The sequence below is a fragment of the Copadichromis virginalis genome, linkage group LG22 (genome assembly GCF_057382275.1).
Source record: "Copadichromis virginalis isolate Kocher_CV1m ecotype Utaka linkage group LG22, C_Virginalis_male_GT1.1, whole genome shotgun sequence".
Classification (NCBI taxonomy): domain Eukaryota; kingdom Metazoa; phylum Chordata; class Actinopteri; order Cichliformes; family Cichlidae; genus Copadichromis; species Copadichromis virginalis.
Window position 1 is genome coordinate 35,606,774 of NC_140638.1, and position 22,261 is coordinate 35,629,034.

General features: G+C 42.0%; 1 protein-coding gene across 2 annotated transcripts in view; it reads right to left on the reverse strand.

Annotated features, from left to right (window-relative positions):
- LOC146683794 (retinoic acid receptor beta-like) overlaps positions 1 to 22,261 on the reverse strand; it is a 165,191-nt gene that overhangs the window by 38,466 nt on the left and 104,464 nt on the right. For both annotated transcript variants that reach the window (XM_085447045.1, XM_085447044.1), the window contains exon 3: positions 12,326 to 12,467. In XM_085447045.1, coding sequence (XP_085303171.1) covers positions 12,326 to 12,467 — 142 coding nt within the window. The remainder of the gene's footprint in view (positions 1 to 12,325; positions 12,468 to 22,261) is intronic.

Consider the following 22,261-nt stretch of genomic DNA (forward strand, 5'->3'; position numbering starts at 1 on the left):
TGTTTAACTCCTCTCTGGAGGGGAGAGGGAGGGGAAACAGGAGGACAAAGGAGGGGGGAACAACTAAGCTGTAGTGCCTCTTCACCTCACTGTGCAATACCTTGTGCAATACTTTTGTAAATAGTCAACAGTGCAATAGACCTCAATACTCGAAATGTGCAATTCACTTGTATTTTTATTTTTTATTCCTATTTATTCTATTTATCCCCTTCGTATATTTTATTTATATTTGTCTCTGTATTTATATATATATGTGTGTGTGTGTGTGTGTGTGTGTGTGTGTGTGTGTGTGTGTGTGTGTGTATATATATATATATATATATAATATTCTGTAACTCTGAAACTTCTGTCGGTGCTGTGCTTTTTGGAAATCGAATTTCCCAGAGGAACCCACCCGAGGGATTAATAAAGTTCTATCTAATCTAATCTAATTATTTATACTTTCTAGTCTTTGGTTTGTTTGAGTTCTCTCTTATAGTTTATGTCTCTGTCTTCTCTAGCTGCTCTGTCTCCCCTGTCAGCTGTATCCCCTTGTCTAGTTCGCGTCTCTGTGTGTCCTTAGTGGCTATATCCCCGTGTCCAGTCAGTGTTTGTGTCTGCCCTGGTCCCACGTCTCTGTTCCCTCTGTTGCAGTGCATGAGAGTCTGTGTCTTTGTTCAGTCTGTGTTATGTGTTTCCTGTTTTACTTTGAAAGTCCATGTCTGATGTTAATGTGTCTGGTTTTGCTTCCCCTTGTCTCGTTAGGCCTGATTTGCCCCAGCTGTGTTTCCCTCCTGTTACCCATTCCCTGATTCCTCTGTGTATTTAAGCCCTGTGTTTCTCTGTGTCTGTGTCGTGATCTACCGTTTATTTTGCTGTGTGTTTTGTCAATCCGCCGGTGTTAGTTTATTTTTGACCTTTTTCCCCCAGTTATGTTATGTTTGAGTTCAGCATTAAAGCTGTTTTGGTTTAAGTTCTGTCTCCGGAGTCTGCACCTTGGGTCCTATTCCTGTCTGCACACAGCCACACCTAACAGAAGATCGCGACCAGTACATGGACCCAGCAGCACTCGCCCCGTCTGAAGAGCTCAGGGAGGATATAATTTATTCAGTGGATAAATTATGTGACCTGTGGCTGAATCATTCTGGGGAGGAATTTCAGCGTGCTGTAGCGAACCGGCTACAGCGACTGGTTTCTGGTCTCCCCTGGCTTTTGGACTCACTTCACCCACTCATACAGGAGTTTTTCCTTAATGAGCTTGATCTGCATCCCCCTGTTGCTACCGCTCACCTACCCAACTCGGAGAAAGATGTGCTGCCCAGCCCGCCGGACTTGGAGTTGCCCGGCCCATTGGAGCCATCACCGAGGAGGAAGCGGCGGCCGCACCACCGGCGTGTCACCCCACAGCTGGACCCCGGGATGTCAAAACAACCGGCTGTGGTGAGCAATAAGGACACTTTTTCTTTTTCTTCGGGCCATGGGACTATTTATTCTGGGGCTATATTTTTTGCATCAGCTGCTCAGCCACGGGGTCACTTAGCTGCTCAGCCGTCTGTTCCCGCTGGAGGGTCCGAGGGGCCCGTTCAGCCGTCTGTCTCCGCTGGAGGGTCCGAGGAACCGCTTCAGCCGTCTCTTCCTGCTTGGAGGATCCGAAGGGCCCGTTCAGCCACCTGTCTCCGCTGGAGGGTCCGAGGGGCCCGTTCAGCCTCTTGCCTTGTCAGCTGGGGGTCCGGGAGGACCCAGCCAGCACGTCCCAGTGTCTGCTGATGGTTCTGGCGAGGCCGTTCAGCCACCACCGGCTCCTCTGCCTGGTCCGGCCTCTGTAGCTCCGCCTGGTCCGGCCTCAGCCTCTGTAGCTCCGCCTGGTCCGGCCTCAGCCTCTGTAGCTCCGCCTGGTCCGGCCTCCGAGTGTTCAGCTTCGTCTGCTCCTGAGGTCTCCATGCTGTCTGGTCCTGCACATCTTGTCCAGCCTGCACGTCCTGCACGTCCTGCTCGTCCTGCACGTCCTGCTCGTCCCGTCCGGCCTGCTCGTCCTGCACGTCCTGTCCGGCCGATGACTGGACGTCATTGCCGTCATGGACGGCCCCCTGAACTACGTCGCCGTCGGTGCCTCCCGCCCGGCCGGCCTCCTGATCTGCTCGGTCGCCGTCGGTGCCTCCCGCCTGGCCGGCCTCCTGACCTGTTTTCTGGGCTATTGGACCATCAGCCTCCGGGCCGCCCCCCTGACCTGCCCGGGTTTGGACTGTTGTGCCGTTAGCCTCCGGGCCGGCCCCCCTGAACTTTTTTGAGACTATTGCCTGGGCCTCTGCGCCTTTCGTGAGCTCTTTTGTTTGTTTGCTTTTGGACTATGCCTGGGCCTTGGTGCTGTTGTTTTGGACGTTGTTCCTGTGTTTTGTTCTGTTGCTTTCCAGGCTCCGTTGTTTGTTCTTTTTTTTGTTTCTGGCTCCTTGTTTGGTTTGTTTCGAGCCCTCCATCCTGTTTCCCCCGCCGCCCACCCTGGTTGGGTTGTTTTTTTTTTTTTTTGTTTTTTTTTTTTTGATGTTTTGGTTTGGGCTGTCTGGAAGCCAGCCCTTAAGGGGGGGGGTACTGTTAGGATGCCTGGGTCGTTGACCCAGGGGTTTTGAGTTTATTATATTATTTATACTTTCTAGTCTTTGGTTTGTTTGAGTTCTCTCTTATAGTTTATGTCTCTGTCTTCTCTAGCTGCTCTGTCTCCCCTGTCAGCTGTATCCCCTTGTCTAGTTCGCGTCTCTGTGTGTCCTTAGTGGCTATATCCCCGTGTCCAGTCAGTGTTTGTGTCTGCCCTGGTCCCACGTCTCTGTTCCCTCTGTTGCAGTGCATGCGAGTCTGTGTCTTTGTTCAGTCTGTGTTATGTGTTTCCTGTTTTACTTTGAAAGTCCATGTCTGATGTTAATGTGTCTGGTTTTGCTTCCCCTTGTCTCGTTAGGCCTGATTTGCCCCAGCTGTGTTTCCCTCCTGTTACCCATTCCCTGATTGCTCCCTCTGTGTATTTAAGCCCTGTGTTTCTCTGTGTCTGTGTCGCGATCTACCGTTTATTTTGCTGTGTGTTTTGTCAATCCGCCGGTGTTAGTTTATTTTTGACCTTTTTCCCCCAGTTATGTTATGTTTGAGTTCAGCATTAAAGCTGTTTTGGTTTAAGTTCTGTCTCCGGAGTCTGCACCTTGGGTCCTATTCCTGTCTGCACACAGCCACACCTAACAAAAGGAGAGAGTTGGCAAAAACTATAGGAACAGGTTTGTCATGAGTTATATGTGAATCAGGACAGAACCGAATAGTTAGAGAGATCGAGTTGGAAACAATGTGCAGCAAGCAGCGTTGGTCAAGTTACTTGAAAAAAGTAACTAATTACTGATTACTTCCCCCAAAAGTAATCCCGTTACTTTACTGATCACTTATTTTCAAAAGTAATTAATTGCTTAGTTACTTTTAAAAACACGATTTACAACCTGAGTAGGTGATAAAGTGATAGATCTTTCAGCCCAATTCTACTTTTTCTGCATAATCCATCATACAAAATGTAATCAAATGGAAAACTCTCTTTTATTTAACTTTATCAGTTTTAATCTTTTAACTTTATGCATCAAGCAAACATTTAATTATATGCAACATTCTCTGACTTGAATAAATTAGTTTAACATGTAAACGTATTTTCTGCACATTCCAGCTCATAAAATAAAATATTTTTTGTGTTTACACTCAGTCTTTCAAATAGATGCAAGTGAAACACAGCAGAAAATAAATAAAGTCAAAGACTCAGCGGTCCTGTTGCTCTATTTTCACCTGTAAAGCAGGCGCAAGTTTACCCTGGTGCAGGTGTGCTGCAGCGGTCAGTTGAAGAAGCCGCGAGTTTCTCTGAGTTTCCCATTACGTGGTAGCGCACGCGGTGCTTGCTTGGAAGTTGTTCAATGTTTTTTTTTCGCTGTAAAAAGTTTTCTTCCCACGCACAGCGGACACTAATGTTTTTATCACTTTTTATGGAATCAAACTCAAAGTAAGGTCAGTACTTCTAAGCTTTAAACGCTGCACGCTCATACTCTCTCCCGCACTCGATATATTATCCATTGTTGATCTGCGCACAGCTGTTGTCACACTTGCTTACGTCACTGTCATGAGACATTCTTGCAAAGAAATCACTGTTTTAGTAACGCAGTAACGCAGCGTTCCTACGGGAAAGTAACGGTAATCTAATTACCGTTTTTGCATCCCTCACTTGTTACTTGAAAAAATAATCGGATTACATTAACGCGTTACTGCCCATCTCTGGCAGCAAGTTGATGAGATGGAAATGTGCTAACAAGTGAAGAAAGTGTGTTGAGAAGAGTCCTTTGAGGAAATGATGAATGTAGAGAATGATGGATGGAGGACAGCTAGCGAAATCAGGAAGACGATGAGTAAGGAGGAAGTGAAGGCAACTAATGATGAAAATGATGAAGAGTCAAAGGCACTGAGTTTTCAACAAAAGAGGCAGAAGATACCTGTGGAATGGAAAAGTATACTGGTAATGATATTCAAGAGGTATAATAACTATAGAACTGATGAGCCCGCCCCTCCCTGAGCCTGGTTCTGCCGGAGGTTTCTTCCTGTTTAAAGGAAGTTTTTCCTTCCCACTGTCGCCAAATATGACAAACTGCTCAGAGGGGGTCATATGATTGTTGGGTTTTTCCTCTGTATCTATTATTGTACGATCTACTGTACTATATAAAGTGCCTTGCGATGACTGCTGTTGTGATTTGGCGCTGTATAAATTGAATTGAGCCATACCATGAAGCTTTGGAGAAGAGTTGTTAAGAAAAGAGGTGACGATCAGTGAGTAGCAGATACAATGTTTGTTTTTAGAAGTACAGAGACGGAGCTGCTCTGTGTCTTTGTGGATCCAACCAATGCTTATGACAGAGTCCCAAAAGAGAAACTGTGCTACTGTATGAGGAAGGCAGGAGTGGCAGAGTAGTGAGGTTATTTGAGTATGTGAGGCTGGTGCAGGACACGTGTGAGGACAGTGAAACAGTGGTGAGGAGTGACCGATGGGTTCACATCATGGGATGGATTACATCAGGGGCTGGCTCTGAGCCCCGTGTCATGTGCAGTGGTGATGAACAGGTTGACAGATAATGTCAGGAACGAATCTCCATGGACTGTTATGTTTGCAGACAACACTGTGATTTGTTTTGAGAGCCTGCAGAGGTGGAGGAACTCTATGGAGAGAAGAGGAATGAAAGTCAGTTGAAGCAAAATAGAATATATGTGTGTAAATGAGAGTGAGGAAGGTGAAAAGCTGAACATGCAAGAGTAGAGAGAATTTAAATACCTGGCACCAACCATGGCTTGGTGGAGTAGATGGAGTCCAGGCTGATTTGTATAAGAAGGATAGCAGCACGAGTTAATGTGAATGTTTACGAGATAGTAGTGAGACCTGATATAATCAGTAGTGCAGAGACAGTGGCACTAGTTGAAAAGACACAAGGCTCAGTTGAGGATGCTAATTTGGGGATGACAGGAAAATGAGCACATCAAGTTAAGTGGTTTGGAGACAAAGTTAGAGAAGTGAGGCTGAGGTGGTTCGGGCATGTGCAGAGGCGGGATAGTGAACGTATTGGCCAAAGAGTTTGGAAGATGCCAGACAGGAGGGAAAAAGGCGCTGTGGTGACCCCTAAGGGGGACAGTTCATAGACGAAACACAAAAAGTGCAAAGCTTTCATCAAGGCATAAAAGTATAAAAATATTTTGCTCTGTAAATCATCTTTAATGAGTATTTGTCCCAAGTCAGGATTGCTGTCCGATCTTTGGAAGTACTGTACATCCCTACAATATAGTAGCAGTGTGAGTAGGCGTTGATCTGGCTACCTTTAGAATAAGCAATGTCACATATATACAGGCTTTCTGTTGATGCACGTCTTCCAATGTTTTCATATTCTGTCACAATGAACAAACAACTGGAACGACGAATGAGGACTGCTATCTCAGAAACACTTGTATAGACCGTAGGACCCACAGAGGCTCATATATATTCACTTTTACTTAAATATTAATACAAAGAAGAACACCTCAAATATGAACTGCAAATTTCAGTCAAGCTTGGACGTGTCGATTTTGGAGCAGGAGCTTCTTTCTTGGTCACCAATGTACAATTGGTAAAGTCCAAAAACTACATTTGTCCGTAATAATGCGTGTGTTGCTTTCACACACCTGTCTGCAGATCATATTCAGCAGAAGGACCAGTTTCTTGAAAATACACCAAAATGACTCAGCATTTGGTTATTTACTATTGTTTTCTAATGAGGGCTCACACATGTTAGACAGCAGACTTCCACAATTCTACTTCTTGGTCTAGTTCAGTACATTCAACCACAATCCTGAGGAGGACGGCTGACTTGACAGTTGTCCTGATGACAATTATCAACATTGTCAACAAACGGGGTAAAAAACAAAAGGTCATTTGTGAGAATGTTGACTGTATATTAGTTAAAAGTGTAAGGGAAACGTGCACAACTAACAGGGACGAGCACAGTATACTACTACACAGTATACTGCTGCGGTATAACTCAAGGTCGTTGCCTACAACCACATCTGCTTTGCCTTTGCTTTCCATGCAGTCAGCCTCTAGACCTGCTCTGTCGCCGCCACCTTCCAAGCGGTCAGCCACCAGAACTGCTCTGTTGCAGCAGTCTTCCACGCGGTTGGCCCCTGAAATGGCCTGTTATGGACTGTTGTGCCGTCGGCATCTGGGTCGGCCCTTGTTCAGTCTCAGACTGTTTTTTCTGGGCACATGGCCAGTCCCTGGACTGTTTTTGGTTTGTCCTAGGACTCCTGCTCCTAGGATTTTGGGTTTTGAACTGTGTTCCTGGACTCCAGCAACTTTTGTTTTGAACTCCTTATTAAAAAAGAAGATTAATGCAGTGTATTACTTAATTACTTGCTTGAGAAAGTAATTGGGTATATTATTTATTACATTACTTTTTTATTAAAAAAGTATTATTCTGTCCCTCAGATTATTTCTGAAATATATTTTGTGATAAGTTTGTTATATGACACTTCATAGTCATGTTACTGAATCTATGTGTCAACAAATATGTTTACTCTTGGTCTGCTCATGTCTGCTCACATCCACGACTAACTGGTTGAATAACCAGCCAGGCATTTGCCAATCAAGGTCTGAATCTGTCGCTCTTTTTACAACAATGAAAGTATTACAAAGGATTAGAGGAAATGTCTGCCCAAAGGGCTCTTGATCTGTTACAAGTGTCTCAATATGCCGTGCCCTCCCTCAGTCACAAGTTCTCAATAGCCTAGAAAAAGTCCTATAAAACCACTTAGCAGAGTGGTTTTATAAGAGACTTACAGGATAACAAATTATTAATATTAAAATATTACCTTGGAGCAAATTTTTAATTCAATTTAATTTGATTCATTTCAGTTTTATTTATATTGCACCAAATCACAACATGAGTTGCTTCAAGGCACTTTATATTGTCATGTAATAATCCTACAATAATACAGAGAAACCAAATCACCTCAGCAGTCAAATACAACTCGAACACAACTTAAAAAATAAAAGATTGCTCTATGATGATCTCACTATTGGTTAACAGGCTTTGCTACTGATAAGACCAAGATCCATTTGACTCCAGCTGGTGAACCCAACCCCTGCCTACCCATCAGATAACTTCTGCTGCCCATCTCCCACATTAATGTCATAATTAATTATACCTTAATTATAATTACAACTTAACACACTGCTAATGTGGTTGTCAGATAAAAGTACCTTTCTCTGTGTCCTTACTTCAGTTCAATTCAAAGCCGGCTAACATCCTCAAAAAAGTGTTTTTTAGGGCTTCACATGTCGACTACTTCAGCTGCTGAAGGGAAGATCTGTGTGCTTGCCTATTTGCAAGCAAAGAGTGAATAAAATGTTATAGTGGCTTCTAGAAAGCCGAAATGCTTCAGTTGCCCCCTGGTGCCTAGCTGCATCCCATCCAGTGGGGGTCAAACTATCCATCCTATTCTGCTTATTAATTCAGGGTCGCTGAAGGGCTCGAGCCTATTGCAGCTGCCATAGGGCGAGAGGCAAAGTGCACTCTGGAGAGGTCGCTAGTCTGTCGCAGGACTAACACTGTCTGTGCATGTCTTTGGACTGTGGGAGGAAGCCGGAGTACCCAAAAAAGAACCTATGCAAAGTTTAAGTAGTTCTTCACATACTGTTCTGGGTCCACTATGGGATGCGGTTCCCTGCATATTCCTCATAATCATGTATCTCATTCTGCCAGTTCTGATTGGCTGGTGATTGCAATGAACATGTCGGACCAAGCCACCCACTGTTAAATATAAATATTGCATAGTCTTTATTCAAGATAAGCCCCTCCTCTTGCTTCATCCCAGCAAGAAGGGCCGTCTGGTGAGACATCTCACTCATGCTACTCTGAGAACCGGGGTTACAAAGTAACCTAAGGTTCTCATTCCTAGCATTTCTCACTATGGAAAAATGGAGGCTCCCGTATTGTTAGACAAGCTTATCTCAAGCAGTCATAGAAATAGCCAGTATCTCACCTATCCAAGTGCGGACCCAGAGCCCAGCACTGCTTGGGCTCTGGGTCCGCACTTGGATAGGTGAGGACTCTGCTTGAAGCTGAGACATCCAGCCTGTAAAACCGGACAAAGGTGAGAGGTGAAGACCAGCTTGCTGCTGCACAGATACCTGGATTCACATTCCTCTGAAAAGGGCCCAGGACACTGCCAGACCATGAGTGGAGTAAGCCTGCAGGCATTCTGGTCCCTGCTGCTGCAGGCTAGTATACCAAAGAGCAATCACCTCCACAATCCAAAGTCAGAGCCATTGCTTATGGCTCTTACGAGGGCCTGCCTTGTAAGGCCTAAAAAGCTGGTAATTACTCTGAAAGTCCTTAGTACAATCCAAATAAAGTCTTGCAGATAAGATCGCCTTACTGGAGGGTAACTGGTATGACAGCTGATCTATGGTTAAAATTTGGGTTCAGGAGAGATGAGCAAACCATAGCTAGTAGTGACGGGAATTAGCTAACACTCCTGTCTGTGGACAATTAAGCAAGCTAGCACATCCAGCAGATGCCAGTCGTAACTTTTTGTAAGAATTCCCTGTAACAAGATCAACACTGGGAGTAATTTTATATATATTACTGTGATGATTCACACATACATAAGACTAATTGAAACCATCAACCAAGAAAGAACTCTCTTCCAGAGAGTGCAAACCTCTGTAAAGGCAGCTCTCACTCTGGGCAGTATTTAACTCTAAGAAAATCGTGTTGTGTATGTAGTCATTTTTTCCTTTCTTTAAAAAAACATACTTTAAGAAGTTTGTAAAGCAGTAAAACTCAGACAAAACTCAGACAGAAGGTTACTTTGATTACACAAACATTATGCAGCAGTAGGTAATGCATAATAGGTACTGACTTGTGAATAATGACATTAGAACCTTATTATAAAATATTATACTAACTAGGCAGCTCATTATCCTTGTCTTGATAATACCTTCTTTGAAGATATTATGCATATTGGAGTCACCTTGAAAGAAAGGCAGATGCAACATCAGAGCTCAAACGTGACATGATATTTGGATACATCTGTTATTTAGAATCCCCATATACCAGTATCATTTCCTAGTAGTTGGCAATACAAACCAAAGAACGTAGTTTTTGGTTTGTATTGGCAAACCAAGCTGAAAAAGACAGCTTTATTTGACAAACAGACAGTTAGGGTAGTTAGGGTAAGAGGCTGAGGATCACAACAGGAATATAGGAAATAGAGTAAGTTATTTTTAATCAGGGGCCCTGTGGGGGTGCTTAGCCTAAGGAAATCACGATATCATATTTTCCACTTCTACTAGAGTGTATAACAGAAGGGAATGGACCCCCTCCCCACTGAGACTAATGGAACGTAAAGTGGACCTAAACCATAAATTCTGATTCAGTCAAGGGACACCAGTAACCTATGAAATGCAAACTGTTCCTATGAATGTCTGTGATGCAGAGGATCTTGAGGGTCTTAACAACAGCAAGTGATAAAGTACAGATAGTTTGATTAAAGAAATTTCTTGCATTTGCACAATGTCTCTAAAATTAGAAACAAGTGATGCTGAAAAACTAGTTCATGCATTTATTACTTCCAGGCTGGACGACTGTGATTCATTATTATCAGGATGTCCTAAAAACTCCCTGAAAAGCCTTCAGTTAACCCAAAATGCTGCAGCAAGAGTCCTGACAGGGACTAGAAAGAGAGAGCAGGTTTCTCCTGTATTGGCTTCCCTTCATTGGCTTCCTGTTAAATCCAGAATTCAAAATCCTGCTCCGAGGCTGCTGGGGACTTCCCATAATGTGTTTCTTCTTCACTCACCTTTTCTTTCACTCATTATGTGTTTATACACCTCTCCGTATTTAATCATTATTCATCATTAACTTCTGGCTCTCCTCCACAGTGCGCCTATTTGTCTTCCTTCCCTCACCCCCAACTGGATGTAGCAGATGGCCCCGCCCCTCCCTGAGCCTGGTTCTGGCCGAGGTTTCTTCCTGGTAAAAGGGAGTTTTTCCTTCCCATGTCACCAAGTGTGGTCTCTTGATTGTTGGGGTGTTCTCTGTATTATTGTAGGGTCTTTATCTTACAATAAAAAGTGCCTGCTGTTCTGATGCTATATAAATAAAATTGAACTGAATTAATTTTAATTGAACTGAATTGAATTGGCTAAAATACAGGTCACTATGGAATTACTCTGTAAAGCCAGAGTAGCAATACTTGCCCTGCAGCAGCATCCCTTCCTTTAAACAAACTGCACTGTCTGTGGTGGATTCTATCTTTTTTATAACAATACTTCTTTGCAAGAAACCTTATGCCATTGGAAAGCCTGTTAATATCCCTTTAAATGAAGCTGCATTTGTAAGGACAAAGCATTTGTGTGTTAAAGAGCAGAATTGAGTATTTGGGCTGTGCCCATAAAAAGCTTTCCAACTCTTCTCTGTCAACACCAATCAGCTCATTCTGCTGTTGACCCTTGTTTGGTCTTGTTCAGTAGATTGGAGGATTGAAGAAAGAAGATTATAAATTGCATTTCATTCAAAAAATGGTCAAACTGACAAAATATCACATTTGACCTCTGACCTCTCCTTCAATATCACTAGACTGCTCTGATGGGCAAAGTGATAAAAATGCTATTTAAAGCAATATTTCTTACTGCCATTGTTTGTACTAACACTGATTTTATATAAACTTAGAGAAAATAAGTTCCAGACAAGTAACATGACAAAACCTTTTGTAGAGATGGTCACACGTTCTGATGATAAATTAGCAGGACTTAGTTCTTACTTCTAGAAGCAGTAAGTATGTACTGGTTTTCACAGTCCTGTGAAAAACACAATTTTCACATGTCTGTAATTAAAACGTATTAGTTTATATCTTAGAAATCAAATAATAAATTATAGCTTTGTAGAATAAGTCTAATCGGGAGGTTGGTGGTTTGAGCCCCAGATGCTCTGATCTGTATGCCTAAGTATCCTTGGGCAATAATGTGTTCACTGGAGTTTGAATGTGTGTGAAGGTTAGATAGAGAGTGCTTAGGTGTTGAAAAAAGTGCTAGTGTGAATGGTTGTGTTATATAAAACAGTCTGAGTGCTCAGGTAGAGTAAAAAAGCACTAAGAACCAAGATGTGACTGCATTTGGTAACCAGAGTGAAACATAAGAGTGAAACTTCTGGTTGAGGGCTAATATCAAATTAAGGAATAATTTATTTTCACGAGGACCACCATCACACTGAGCAGAAGGAGTCAAATTAGCTCATTTCAACATAATATTTTGAGGTTTGTGAAAAAAATTGGAATGGGTGACTATTGGATCAAGATGTTTTATGAAGGTATGAAAAACTACTATATAGCCGGCTCCCAGTGATATTGCACTTCAGTTCTCAGATCCAGTGCTTACAGCCATCTTTTACAAACAATGCTTGATTACTCAGCACTAAATCTGTTAAGTTCAAACAACAAAACTACAATGACACTAAACATCCTTTTGAAAATTTGTGTCTGATAGAATGTTTCCAATTCCATCTTTTCACTGTATTAAAAAAATCATATTTTCTCTTGTTTTGGACATTTTATATATTAATGCAAATGCAGACAGTTACTCCTCTACATAAGTTAATCAAATTAAATGTTGCAATTCTTATTTTTTGAAAAAATAAATACTGAATACCCCTGATTTTACTATTGCTTGGAATATATAGACCACAACAAATCCTTTATTTCAAACCAACAGCTGTATTTAATTTGCTCACATCAGTACTTTGTGTAAATTGTGTCAGAAACTCACACTCTTTGGACATTCCAACTGCAAAGCACTTCTGTAGGCGGCAATACTGACAACGGTTCCGCGTCACCTTGTTGATAATGCAGTTCTTGTCCCGGTGACACGTGTACACCATGTTTTTCTGGATGCTTCGGCGGAAAAAACCCTGCAGAGACAGATACATATAGGAAGGCAGGGGAGGGTGGGGATGCATTATAAAAGCAGCGTCTCACATAGTTATCCTCACTTCACTTCTAATCTTCTGCAACTGCATTTTTGCTAAAACATCCACACAGCTCCACTGAAATCCTCTGGTCACTGGATATCATAACGTCACAACAGTGTGTATAACAATGTGCTGGATGTTTTGTTTTTTTATTGCCATTAATACTGAGCAAAAAGAGAGTGTGTCCCAGCTGGGAGCTTCAAATGCTGCTTTGAGCTGGGAAATTGAATACAAGCAGGAACAGACACTAAAGAATTTAATGGTATCAAAAAGTGAGGCTGCTCGTACAGTATGAAAGACTTAACCAACAACTTGCCATATCTGTACTTAAAGTAACATTAAATTTCTGCAGAAGACCAAATGAGTGTTCTAATAATTAATTACTAGAGGATTTCAAATGAACTCAATCTGTGAGTCTGTCCAAAAAGTTTTAGGCAACAAAGTGCCTAAAAACCTTGGGTTAGTGGAAAGATGTGTGTTGATGGAGACGATCATTTCTATTTCAGAGACTCTGCTTTGGGATCTACAGGAGCTGGATTAAAAGGAAGATGATTTACTTGCATAAATGGCACTAACAATTCCAAGTGAGTTCCTTCATAAAAGCTGCTCTTAGAGCATCTTAAGTGAATAACAACGAGACCTCCTAAACTGAATGAAGGGACAGAATGGACACTACTGCTCAAATGCTCAGTGAAATTACTGGTGTTGTGCTGTGTTTGAAATATAAGTTAACGAGCTAAAGGCCAAATTTGTTTTTAAGGAGCATTTTTGGTTTAAATTAAAAGTTTTCCCACAGAGTGGCTAACCACCATCTTCAGTGCTTTTGGACTGTTCTGACTTGCAGCTGAACAGACAGTCCTTCCCAGCTGGGTGCCATCAAAATAAGTTTGTGATAATATTATTCTACAGCATGCAGTTATTAACAAACATAAAAAAATGAAACATTATTATCTTGCTGTTCTAAAAGTTCCTTGTAAAGCCTTTAGTTATTTACACTTCTGATAGCCATCAATAAGCTTTGGGCATAATTTGGTTTGATATTTGAAAACGATGCTTGGTAGAGTTTATATAAAGTGGTTGGTTTCCTGGCCATGCTTAACCTGGCTGTTAAGCATGGTTCACAAATATTCAATAGGATTGAGGTCATGGCTTTTAGAAGGCAGTTCCAGAAGCTTCATGATTAGCCTGCTTTATTCATCCCAAACCAGTTTGATATGCATTTGACATCACTGTCCTGTTGGCACACCCAGTTGTGTCCCAATCGTAAAGATATTGATATGAGGTGAATTTAAAGAATCTGGAAGTACTTGCCCTTCTTCACTATTCCCTCAACTTTTTCCATTGTGCTTATACCACTAGCAGCAAAACAACCCCAAAGCACGATGCTTGACAGTGTTTATGGATTTCAAAGCCTCACCTTTGAAATCCATGAACACTTGCTGTAGCTCAGGTGGTAGAGCGGGTCATCTGCTGATCGGAAGGTTGGTGGTTCGATTCCTGGCTTCCCCTAGTCTGCATGCCAAATATCCTTGGGCAAGATACTAGCCAAGTTGCTCTCAGATGCATCCATTGGAGTATGAAAGTGTGTGTGAATGTTACTTAGAAAGCACTTAGAAAAATGTGCTTGTGTGATTGGGTGAATGTACAAGTTGTGTAAAGCCCTTTGAGTGCTCAGAAGAGTAGAAAAGCGCTATATAAGAACCAGTCCGTTTACCTATATATCTCTTGTTAATATAATCAAATAGCTCAAGTCTTTGTCTTGGTTGACCATAAGTCTCAACAGGATCTTGAGCTTTATTGTGAAAGGTTTATGTGGAAAATAAACAAGCGGACATGCGATGGTTTTACCGTCGTTGTTGCTAACGACAACCCATAAAAACAGGCGCTTGTCCGTCCGTAGTGTGGTTATTTTAAATATAAGAGAAAGAGAGAACTTTAAGAAATGAATATAGCCACTACAGTGACCATCAAAACAATGAAAAAATATTGCTGTAAACTGTTTATTTTGCGACACCACGAAACAAACGGTAGCGTAAAATGAAACGATAGACGTTTTTATATCGTCATCCGATATATATCGTTATATCGAACAGCCCTACCATGTGGGCAGCTGTAAATCTCAGTAAAACTTGAAGCTGTCAATATTGGAGCCGGGGCTTCCTTCTTGGTCAGCACTCTCTCAGTCTATGTCAAGGTAAATTGCACTTCACTGTGGACAGTGACCCTGGTGTTTCAGCAGCTCTCAGTTCATTGCAGGTTTGAGCCTTGGTGATTCCTGGATTGTTCCTGAACATCCTAACCAATTTCTACTCATCTGATAGTGGAAACTGAGTCTTCTGACAGGTTATGGCAAAGTGTTGACATATATGAATAGTACTTACGTACAACTGTTTGAACTGATGAAATGAATTATGAAATGGCTCCAAGAGGCCCCAGAGAGTAGATTCTGTTCATGTGGACATTGCATTTTCAGTGGGAGAAACTTTTCATCACTCATCCAAGTCTCTTTCTCAGTCTCCCTAACCTTATAAACTGTAGGTTTACATGACTGCAACTGGTACAACTGACTAACAATGGGTCGTGAGGTCAATTTCACCATCATTAATATGCAAACTCTTGTGACCATTGACCAAAGTACCATGGTGGTACATTATAAATTGATTTCCCCAATATATAAATCATGGTAATCCACCTGGAACTGAACCGGATACACTACATGACCCTTTTGTGCAAGGGGACCTAGTCCTTCCTGTGGACCAGAGAGGGGGGCGGGGGCGTTGAAAGCCACTGAAATGTTATGGCTTGAGAAAATGCGCCTCAGCTGTTCCTGGGATAACCACATTTACTCTGGGCCGTCTTGAAATGATGCTCTTCTGCTTTCCTGGCCACTGTGTCTGTGGGGATGTTTGTACTGTGTTGTAGCGTCCTGATGAAACCCAGTTTCTGCTCCAGTGGGTAATAAGACTCAGACCTTAAATCTGTATTGATTTACAGTGCACACTGACTTTTAAATTTCCCCAATAATGATGGAAATCTTGTCTGCAATGGTGGAGAGGTTGACAGATGAGATGAGGTCAGGCAGGAGTCTCCGTGGCCTATAATGTTTGCAGATGACATTGTGATCTGTGGTGAGATTGGGGAGCAGGTGGAAGACCTGGAGAGGTGGAGGCATGCCCTAGAGAGAAGAGGAATGAAAGTCAGAAGAAGCAAGACCGAATATGTATGTGAATGACAAGGAGGCAGGTGGAAAAGTGAACAACTAATAAACAGAGATGAGTTTAAACAGACGACAGAAGAGAGAAAATGCAGGGGAGAGAAGAGTGCCAAGGGTGATTTGAGACAGGACAGCTGTAAGAGTGAGAGCGAGCGTTTACAAGATGGTAGTGAGACCTGCCATGATGTATGGTTTGGAGATGTTGGGAGTGAAAAACGTCAGATGTTAATATTCTTTTTCACTGAGAATGACTGAGATAGACAAGACAAATAAGACAATTTGTCCTGTTTGTCTTATAAGACAAGACAAGTTAGAGAGGTAAAGCTTATTTGGATACGTGCAAAGCTACTGCATTAGACAAATGATGTTTAAGATGAAGCAGACAGGCAGGAGAAAAAGAGCAAGACGTCAGAGGAGGTTCATGGATGTAGTAAACAAGGACATGCAGAGGGTTGGTGTCTGAGAAGAGGTCCCTAGGGACAGGGTGAGATGGAAGCAGATGATCTAAGTAGTAATGCTTTTTGCTGAGAGATATGACAAACTACATACAGTGTTGGGAAGGTTACTTTTAAAATGTACTCCACTACAGATTACAGATTACATGCCCCAAAATGTATTTTGTAACGTATTCCGTTACGTTATTCAATGAGAGTAACGGATTCTGAACACTTTGGATTACTTTGGATCATGCTTTTTACAACTACATGAATGTACTATTGCTGTGTGATTTATTACTATTACTGAAGGTTACGCTCCATACCAACACCAGCTAGATGTTTAAATCTTGATATAAAATGAGTAACAGTAGCTGGACATTAGGTAAGGCTGCACTTTTTGCAGCGATCTCGTATAGAAAACTGTTCCGCGCGTATATAAAACAGGTCCGCGGCTCCGAACCGTAGTAAAGGGACCTCTGGCTGATACGTCGGGTTCGTGTTGGGCTCGTAGCTGAAAACTAGCTTTACTTTGTTGTCTGGGTCAACTTTGCTAGCGAGAGACAGAGAGAGGCGTTGTAAGCTTACTTACAACTGGGCTATTATTATTAGGGATGCAACGATACCAATTTTTTCAAACCGATACGATACCGATACTTGGATCTGAGTACTTGCCGATACAGAGTACAAAAACCGATACTTCTACCACACACACACACACACACACAAATGCAATGAATTGGAAGACAGGTTTTATTTTATTCTCTGACGATAATAAATAATATCTTAATAAAAATGACCACAAAAAAATTTCAAGTGAAAAATAAGCACTTCTGTTAAATTATTGCAGAGTCTCCACATTGTAATTTAACAAAATATCACTGAACTATTGGCACTGTCTCGAGCTTTCGGAATAATAAATAAACACTTCTGTTTGGAATAAAATAAATACAAATTAGGTTTGAGAATAAAATAAACTTTTAAATGCAGAGTGCAGAGTGTCCATATTGTAAACAAACAAACAAAATAACGAAAGTATCTGGCATTGACGAACGAACTCCCCATCTGCCCGTGGATCATCAGTCCACTGTGCCGTTAAACCAAGGACTGACATCGCGCACACACTGCTTGTCTTTACCTCTTTAGGAAGTTTTGGCACCATTATCTCCCTGATGTGTGGGCGGCTGGGAATTTCATATCGCAGCTCGAGTATGCTGAGAAGAATCCTATGTTTTCCACGACTGGCATTGGCTGGTCATCCAGAGCGATAAAATGAGTCAGAGCCTCTGTTGTTTTAACTGCCCGTGGATTTTCTCTTGACATTTTTCATCGCTTTTCCAAAACCTGAGTTAAAGTCGGCTGTTCCGGTCCACACTGCTGACATTTTGTTTAGCCTAGCTACAGCAGCCTCCAGTTTCTCTTTTTTTATCTGGAGCTGCCAGTCTGACTCGTCTAACCCTGTGCCTGTTTAGCACGGGATGTCCCCCTAGTGGCCAATCTAAAAAACTACAACAAAAATCACAAGCCTCCCTCTGATTAATGAAATAAGTTAGTATCGGTTCATGGTATCGGTTAACTTTTACGAGTATGAGTACACACACATTTTACAGTATCGGCCCCGATACCCGATACCAGTATCGGTATCGGTGAATCCCTAATTATTATATTTACATGCTTCCAGCTCCCATTTCTGGTTGGTGAATACTCGCACTTTTCTACTCTTCTTTCTCTCCCTCCCTCTCACAGACACATCACGGGTATGGCAGTCCATTCTCCCTGCAGCACGGACAACACTGCCCATGAGGCTACATTGTTTAGGGTGAAGCTTGTAACACTCTGATATTGCCTTCATATTAAATCATTTTTGTGAATAATAATTTTTAAAAATATTTCTTCACGTCATTTTGCGGGCCACAAGTAGAGATGAGACACAGGCATTAGAGCCTCTTAATGTGTGTTTTGTTTGGGTTTCCACCAGCGTGGAATTACCAAAAACAGAGAGGGCCTAGCCTAACATATGAAACAGGAAAAGACCGCCGTGTAAACCATTTATTTCAGCAAAGTAACTGTATTCTGAATACCACCTTTTCAAACGGTAACTGTAAGGGAATGCAGTTACTCATTTTTTGTTTTTTAAATACGTAACGCCGGTACATGTACTCTGTTACTCCCCAACACTGACTACAAATTAGTGACCTGTCAAAATCTAAACTGTTTTACAGTCTACATGATCCATTGCAAGGAACTCAAATTTTAAAAACATGTAGGATTTGGAAATTTTGAAAAACTTTGGTTTCTGAAGTTGTGTGTTTGAGAGCGTCTTCTACCTTGCATGGAGAAAAATAAATAAATACAATCTGTGGATAGTTTGAAAGTGGACCAACATCTGTGTCTTCATCAGTCAGAACACTTTAGTGCCAAATTTAACCAAGTGACCCATCCAAGCACAAAGAGAACATGCAACCTCCATACAGAAAATTTTAAAAGTGAGCGTTTGAACCCAATTGGAAGGCAACCAATTGGGTGTGAGGGGAAAAGAAAACAAGAGGCAGGAAGATGAGAGCAAAGGGAGATGGGACAAAACACAAACTAAAGGAGAGAGCACGATTTTTAATCATGTTGAATGATGCTGCATGCACACTGGACTGCCCCCTTAAAGGAAAGCAATAAGGAAGATGATTCATATCCTCAGAAAGATCTGGGACACAACAGCAGGTTTAGGAACACGTTTGTTTTGATGCAGAGTGGCAAAAAGCAGGGATGCAACTAAAGAAAGTAAGAGTCTTCAATATCCTAGTCTGCAGATATTAATTTAACTCTTAAAATGATTTTTATACATCATCCAAATCCTTTTGCACATGGTTGAAGGCATTTCTGCCTCAGGAACTTCCTTCACTATGGAGAGGTTCCATTTGCAATATCTCCCTGTGACAGATGGGACCTTGCATTTCCTTTCATTAGGGAAGTGGGATGATGATGGGTTAGAAATTAGATCACAGGATTGAAACTGCAGTCTCTGTTGCCCATCTTGCTTCAGACTCAAGCATCTGTCAAGTACCAAGCAGCACACTTGGTAGCACGGATACAAGCTGAGCTCAGCCAATTGTGTCTAAGCCATGATAGCACGTGAGCAGACCGAGGTCACCTTTGCTCATTTGATATTATTCATTTCTCTAATAGAAGCCTTTATATTGGATGATGTAAGCTGAGTGAGCTGGTAAAAATTACTTGTGAGGTCTGATGGATAACAATGGGAGCAACACGCATACAGCTGATGCATAAGTGTGTTCAGGTTGGATTCTGAATCCAAGGCTACCCAGGTACTTAAGTCATTCAAAGTTAAGCGCATCCTGATCACTTTAACCTTGGAAGTCTATGCGTATGTGAGATAGTATGTGATAGTATATTGGAAGTTGGACCTGCATAAGGTGATGTTTTATGTACTGCCTATAAAATGTTTCTCAAGATTTTGGGGGATCCTCTACTTGGAAGAGGCTTGTTGACAGTTCAAGGCCTGGACTGCAATGTTCTTCACTTAACTTTTGTCATTTACATTATGCTTTTGAGCCACCACTCATTTTTTAATATTCTGCTTCCAAGGAACCAATTTATTAAAGTGGTAATAGTTATCAGGACTTTCTAAAAGTATTTCAATCGTTTTCTTTGGACATGGACTTTTTCACTCATTTACAGTCCAGTTCTTCAGTCCTTGGACTTCTCAGAGTCCTTTTTGTTTTTCTTTCTTTTCTTTTTTTTCTGTTAAGCAGCTTTAATCTTTCAAAGATAAAAAATGGCACCAAACATAAGGAATGAATCTGACAACCTAGCAAAGAACTATATCTTCAGTTACTTTGTTACTAGCAGGCTGTATCAAAAACACATAATTTTTTCTAATTTCTTTAGCTGAATCTGCAAAAAATGCTAAAGATAAATATGTCATTATAACAGGCATAACATTGTTTTTGCAACAAGGAGTACTCGCAAAGAGCCATTGGAAAAAGTTGGCATATGTCAGCATGGTATGTAGTGTATCCTTAAGTAGCATGGGGAAAAAATGCAGCAAAGAACTGAGAAATGCATCTAGCCCTTCAGTTGATCCATACAGTATTTACCAGAACCTCATTAGAAGTACATTTACTGGAATGGTGACTATCAAGAAGCCATTCTTAAAGAAAAAAACTAGGAGAAAAGGCTGCCAAGGTACATAAGAACTGTACTGAAAATCAGGGGTAGCACAGCTGATGGAGTGATGACTCAAATTTGACCTTTTTGGCTCATTGTGTACAGAGGAGGTGAGGAGACAGGTTCAGTCCTGAGTGTTTATCTGTAAAACAGGATGAAGGCTCTGTGATAATTTGGGGATATGGGGAAACTTTATAAATAAAGTTTATAAGTTTATTATGTTTCCACCAGCGGAATTGGACGTCAGGTCAAAACTGATGGAATTATGAACAAAGAAAAGTCCTGTCAGTTTTTGATACACGATGCAATAATATCTGGAATGCGTTTGATTGGAAAAATCTAAATTTGTCAGCATGGCAATGATCCCAAACATGCTATCATATGCCTCCCAAGAGCCCAGACCTCAGTTTTACTGAAACAGTGTGGTATCATCAACAGAGAACAGACAACATCCAAAGAAGAGCTTTGATCCCTGAAGGCTATTTAAATAAATGACCAAAAAGATTTTAGATTAGATTAGATGAAACTTTATTAATCCCTCGGGTGGGTTGCTCCAGGAAATTTAGTTTCCAGTAGCACAGCACCGACAGAAGTTGCATGTTAAAGATAAAACAAGGGGAATGAGAGCAAGGATATGAGCATAAATATACGATATATACACATATATAAATAAAAAATATATAATAGGGATAAATGGGAATACCAGTGGATTGCACATTTGAGTGAGTCTATTGTCCAGTGATTATTGCACAGTCGAATATAAGAAAAAATATTGCAAATATTGCACAGTGAAAAAAATCACTTCAGCTTAGTTGTTCCCCCCTCATTTGTCCTCCTGTTTCCCCTCCCTCTCTCCTCCAACGAGGAGATAAACAGTCTGATGGCGTGTGGGACAAAGGAGTTTTTAAGTCTGTTGGTTCTGGACTCTGGGAGAAGCAACCTGTCGCTGAATAGGCTCCTCAGATTGTTTACGACCATGTGCAGAGGATGCCCAGCATTGTCCATAATGTCCAGCAGTTTCTTTAATGTCCTTTTCTCTGCCACTGTCACCAGAGTGTCCGGCTTCATGCCGACCACAGAGCCAGCCTTCCTGATTCGTTTTTCCAGCCTGGATGAGTCCTTTGTTGTGCTGCTCCCCCAGCACACCACAGCATAGAACAGGACTCCTACAACCACCGACTGGTAAAACATCCTCAGGAGCTTCCTGCAGATGTTAAAAGACCTCAGCCTCCTGAGGAAGTACAGTCGGCTTTGGGCTTTTTTATACAGGTGCTGCATGTTGCATGACCAGTCCAGTTTGTTGTCCACCCACAGCCAGAGGTACTTGTACATGTTGACCACCTCCACCTCCTCTCCCTCTATCTGAACCGGCAGTGGCCCTGCTCTAAACTTCCCGAAGTCCACAACCAGTCCCTTGGTCTTTGAGGTGTTGAGTTGCAGGTGGTTTGTGTGACTCCATGTGACAAAGTTCCTCACCAGTCTCCTGTACTCTTACTGATCATCCCAGATACACCCCATGATGGCCGTGTCGTCTGCAAACTACCACAGTGTCAAACGTGATGTCCTTCAGCCTGACGTACTGTGGTCTGTCAGTGAGGTAGTCGGAGATCCAAGCGACGAGCCAGGGGTCCACCTCCATCCTGTTCAGTTTTTCCTGAAGCAGACGGGGCCGGATTGTATTAAAGGCACTAGATAAGTCAAGAAACAGGATCCTGACCGTGCCTTTTCCCCCATCCAGGTGTGAGTGGGCTCTGTGTAGGAGGTACAGGATGGCATCCTCCACTCCGACACCCGCCTTGTATGCAAACTGTAGTGGGTCCTGGGCATGTTGTACCTGTGGTCGGAGGAGGTTGAGGAAGAGCCGCTCTAGAGTCTTCATAAGATGTGACGTCAGTGCCATCAGT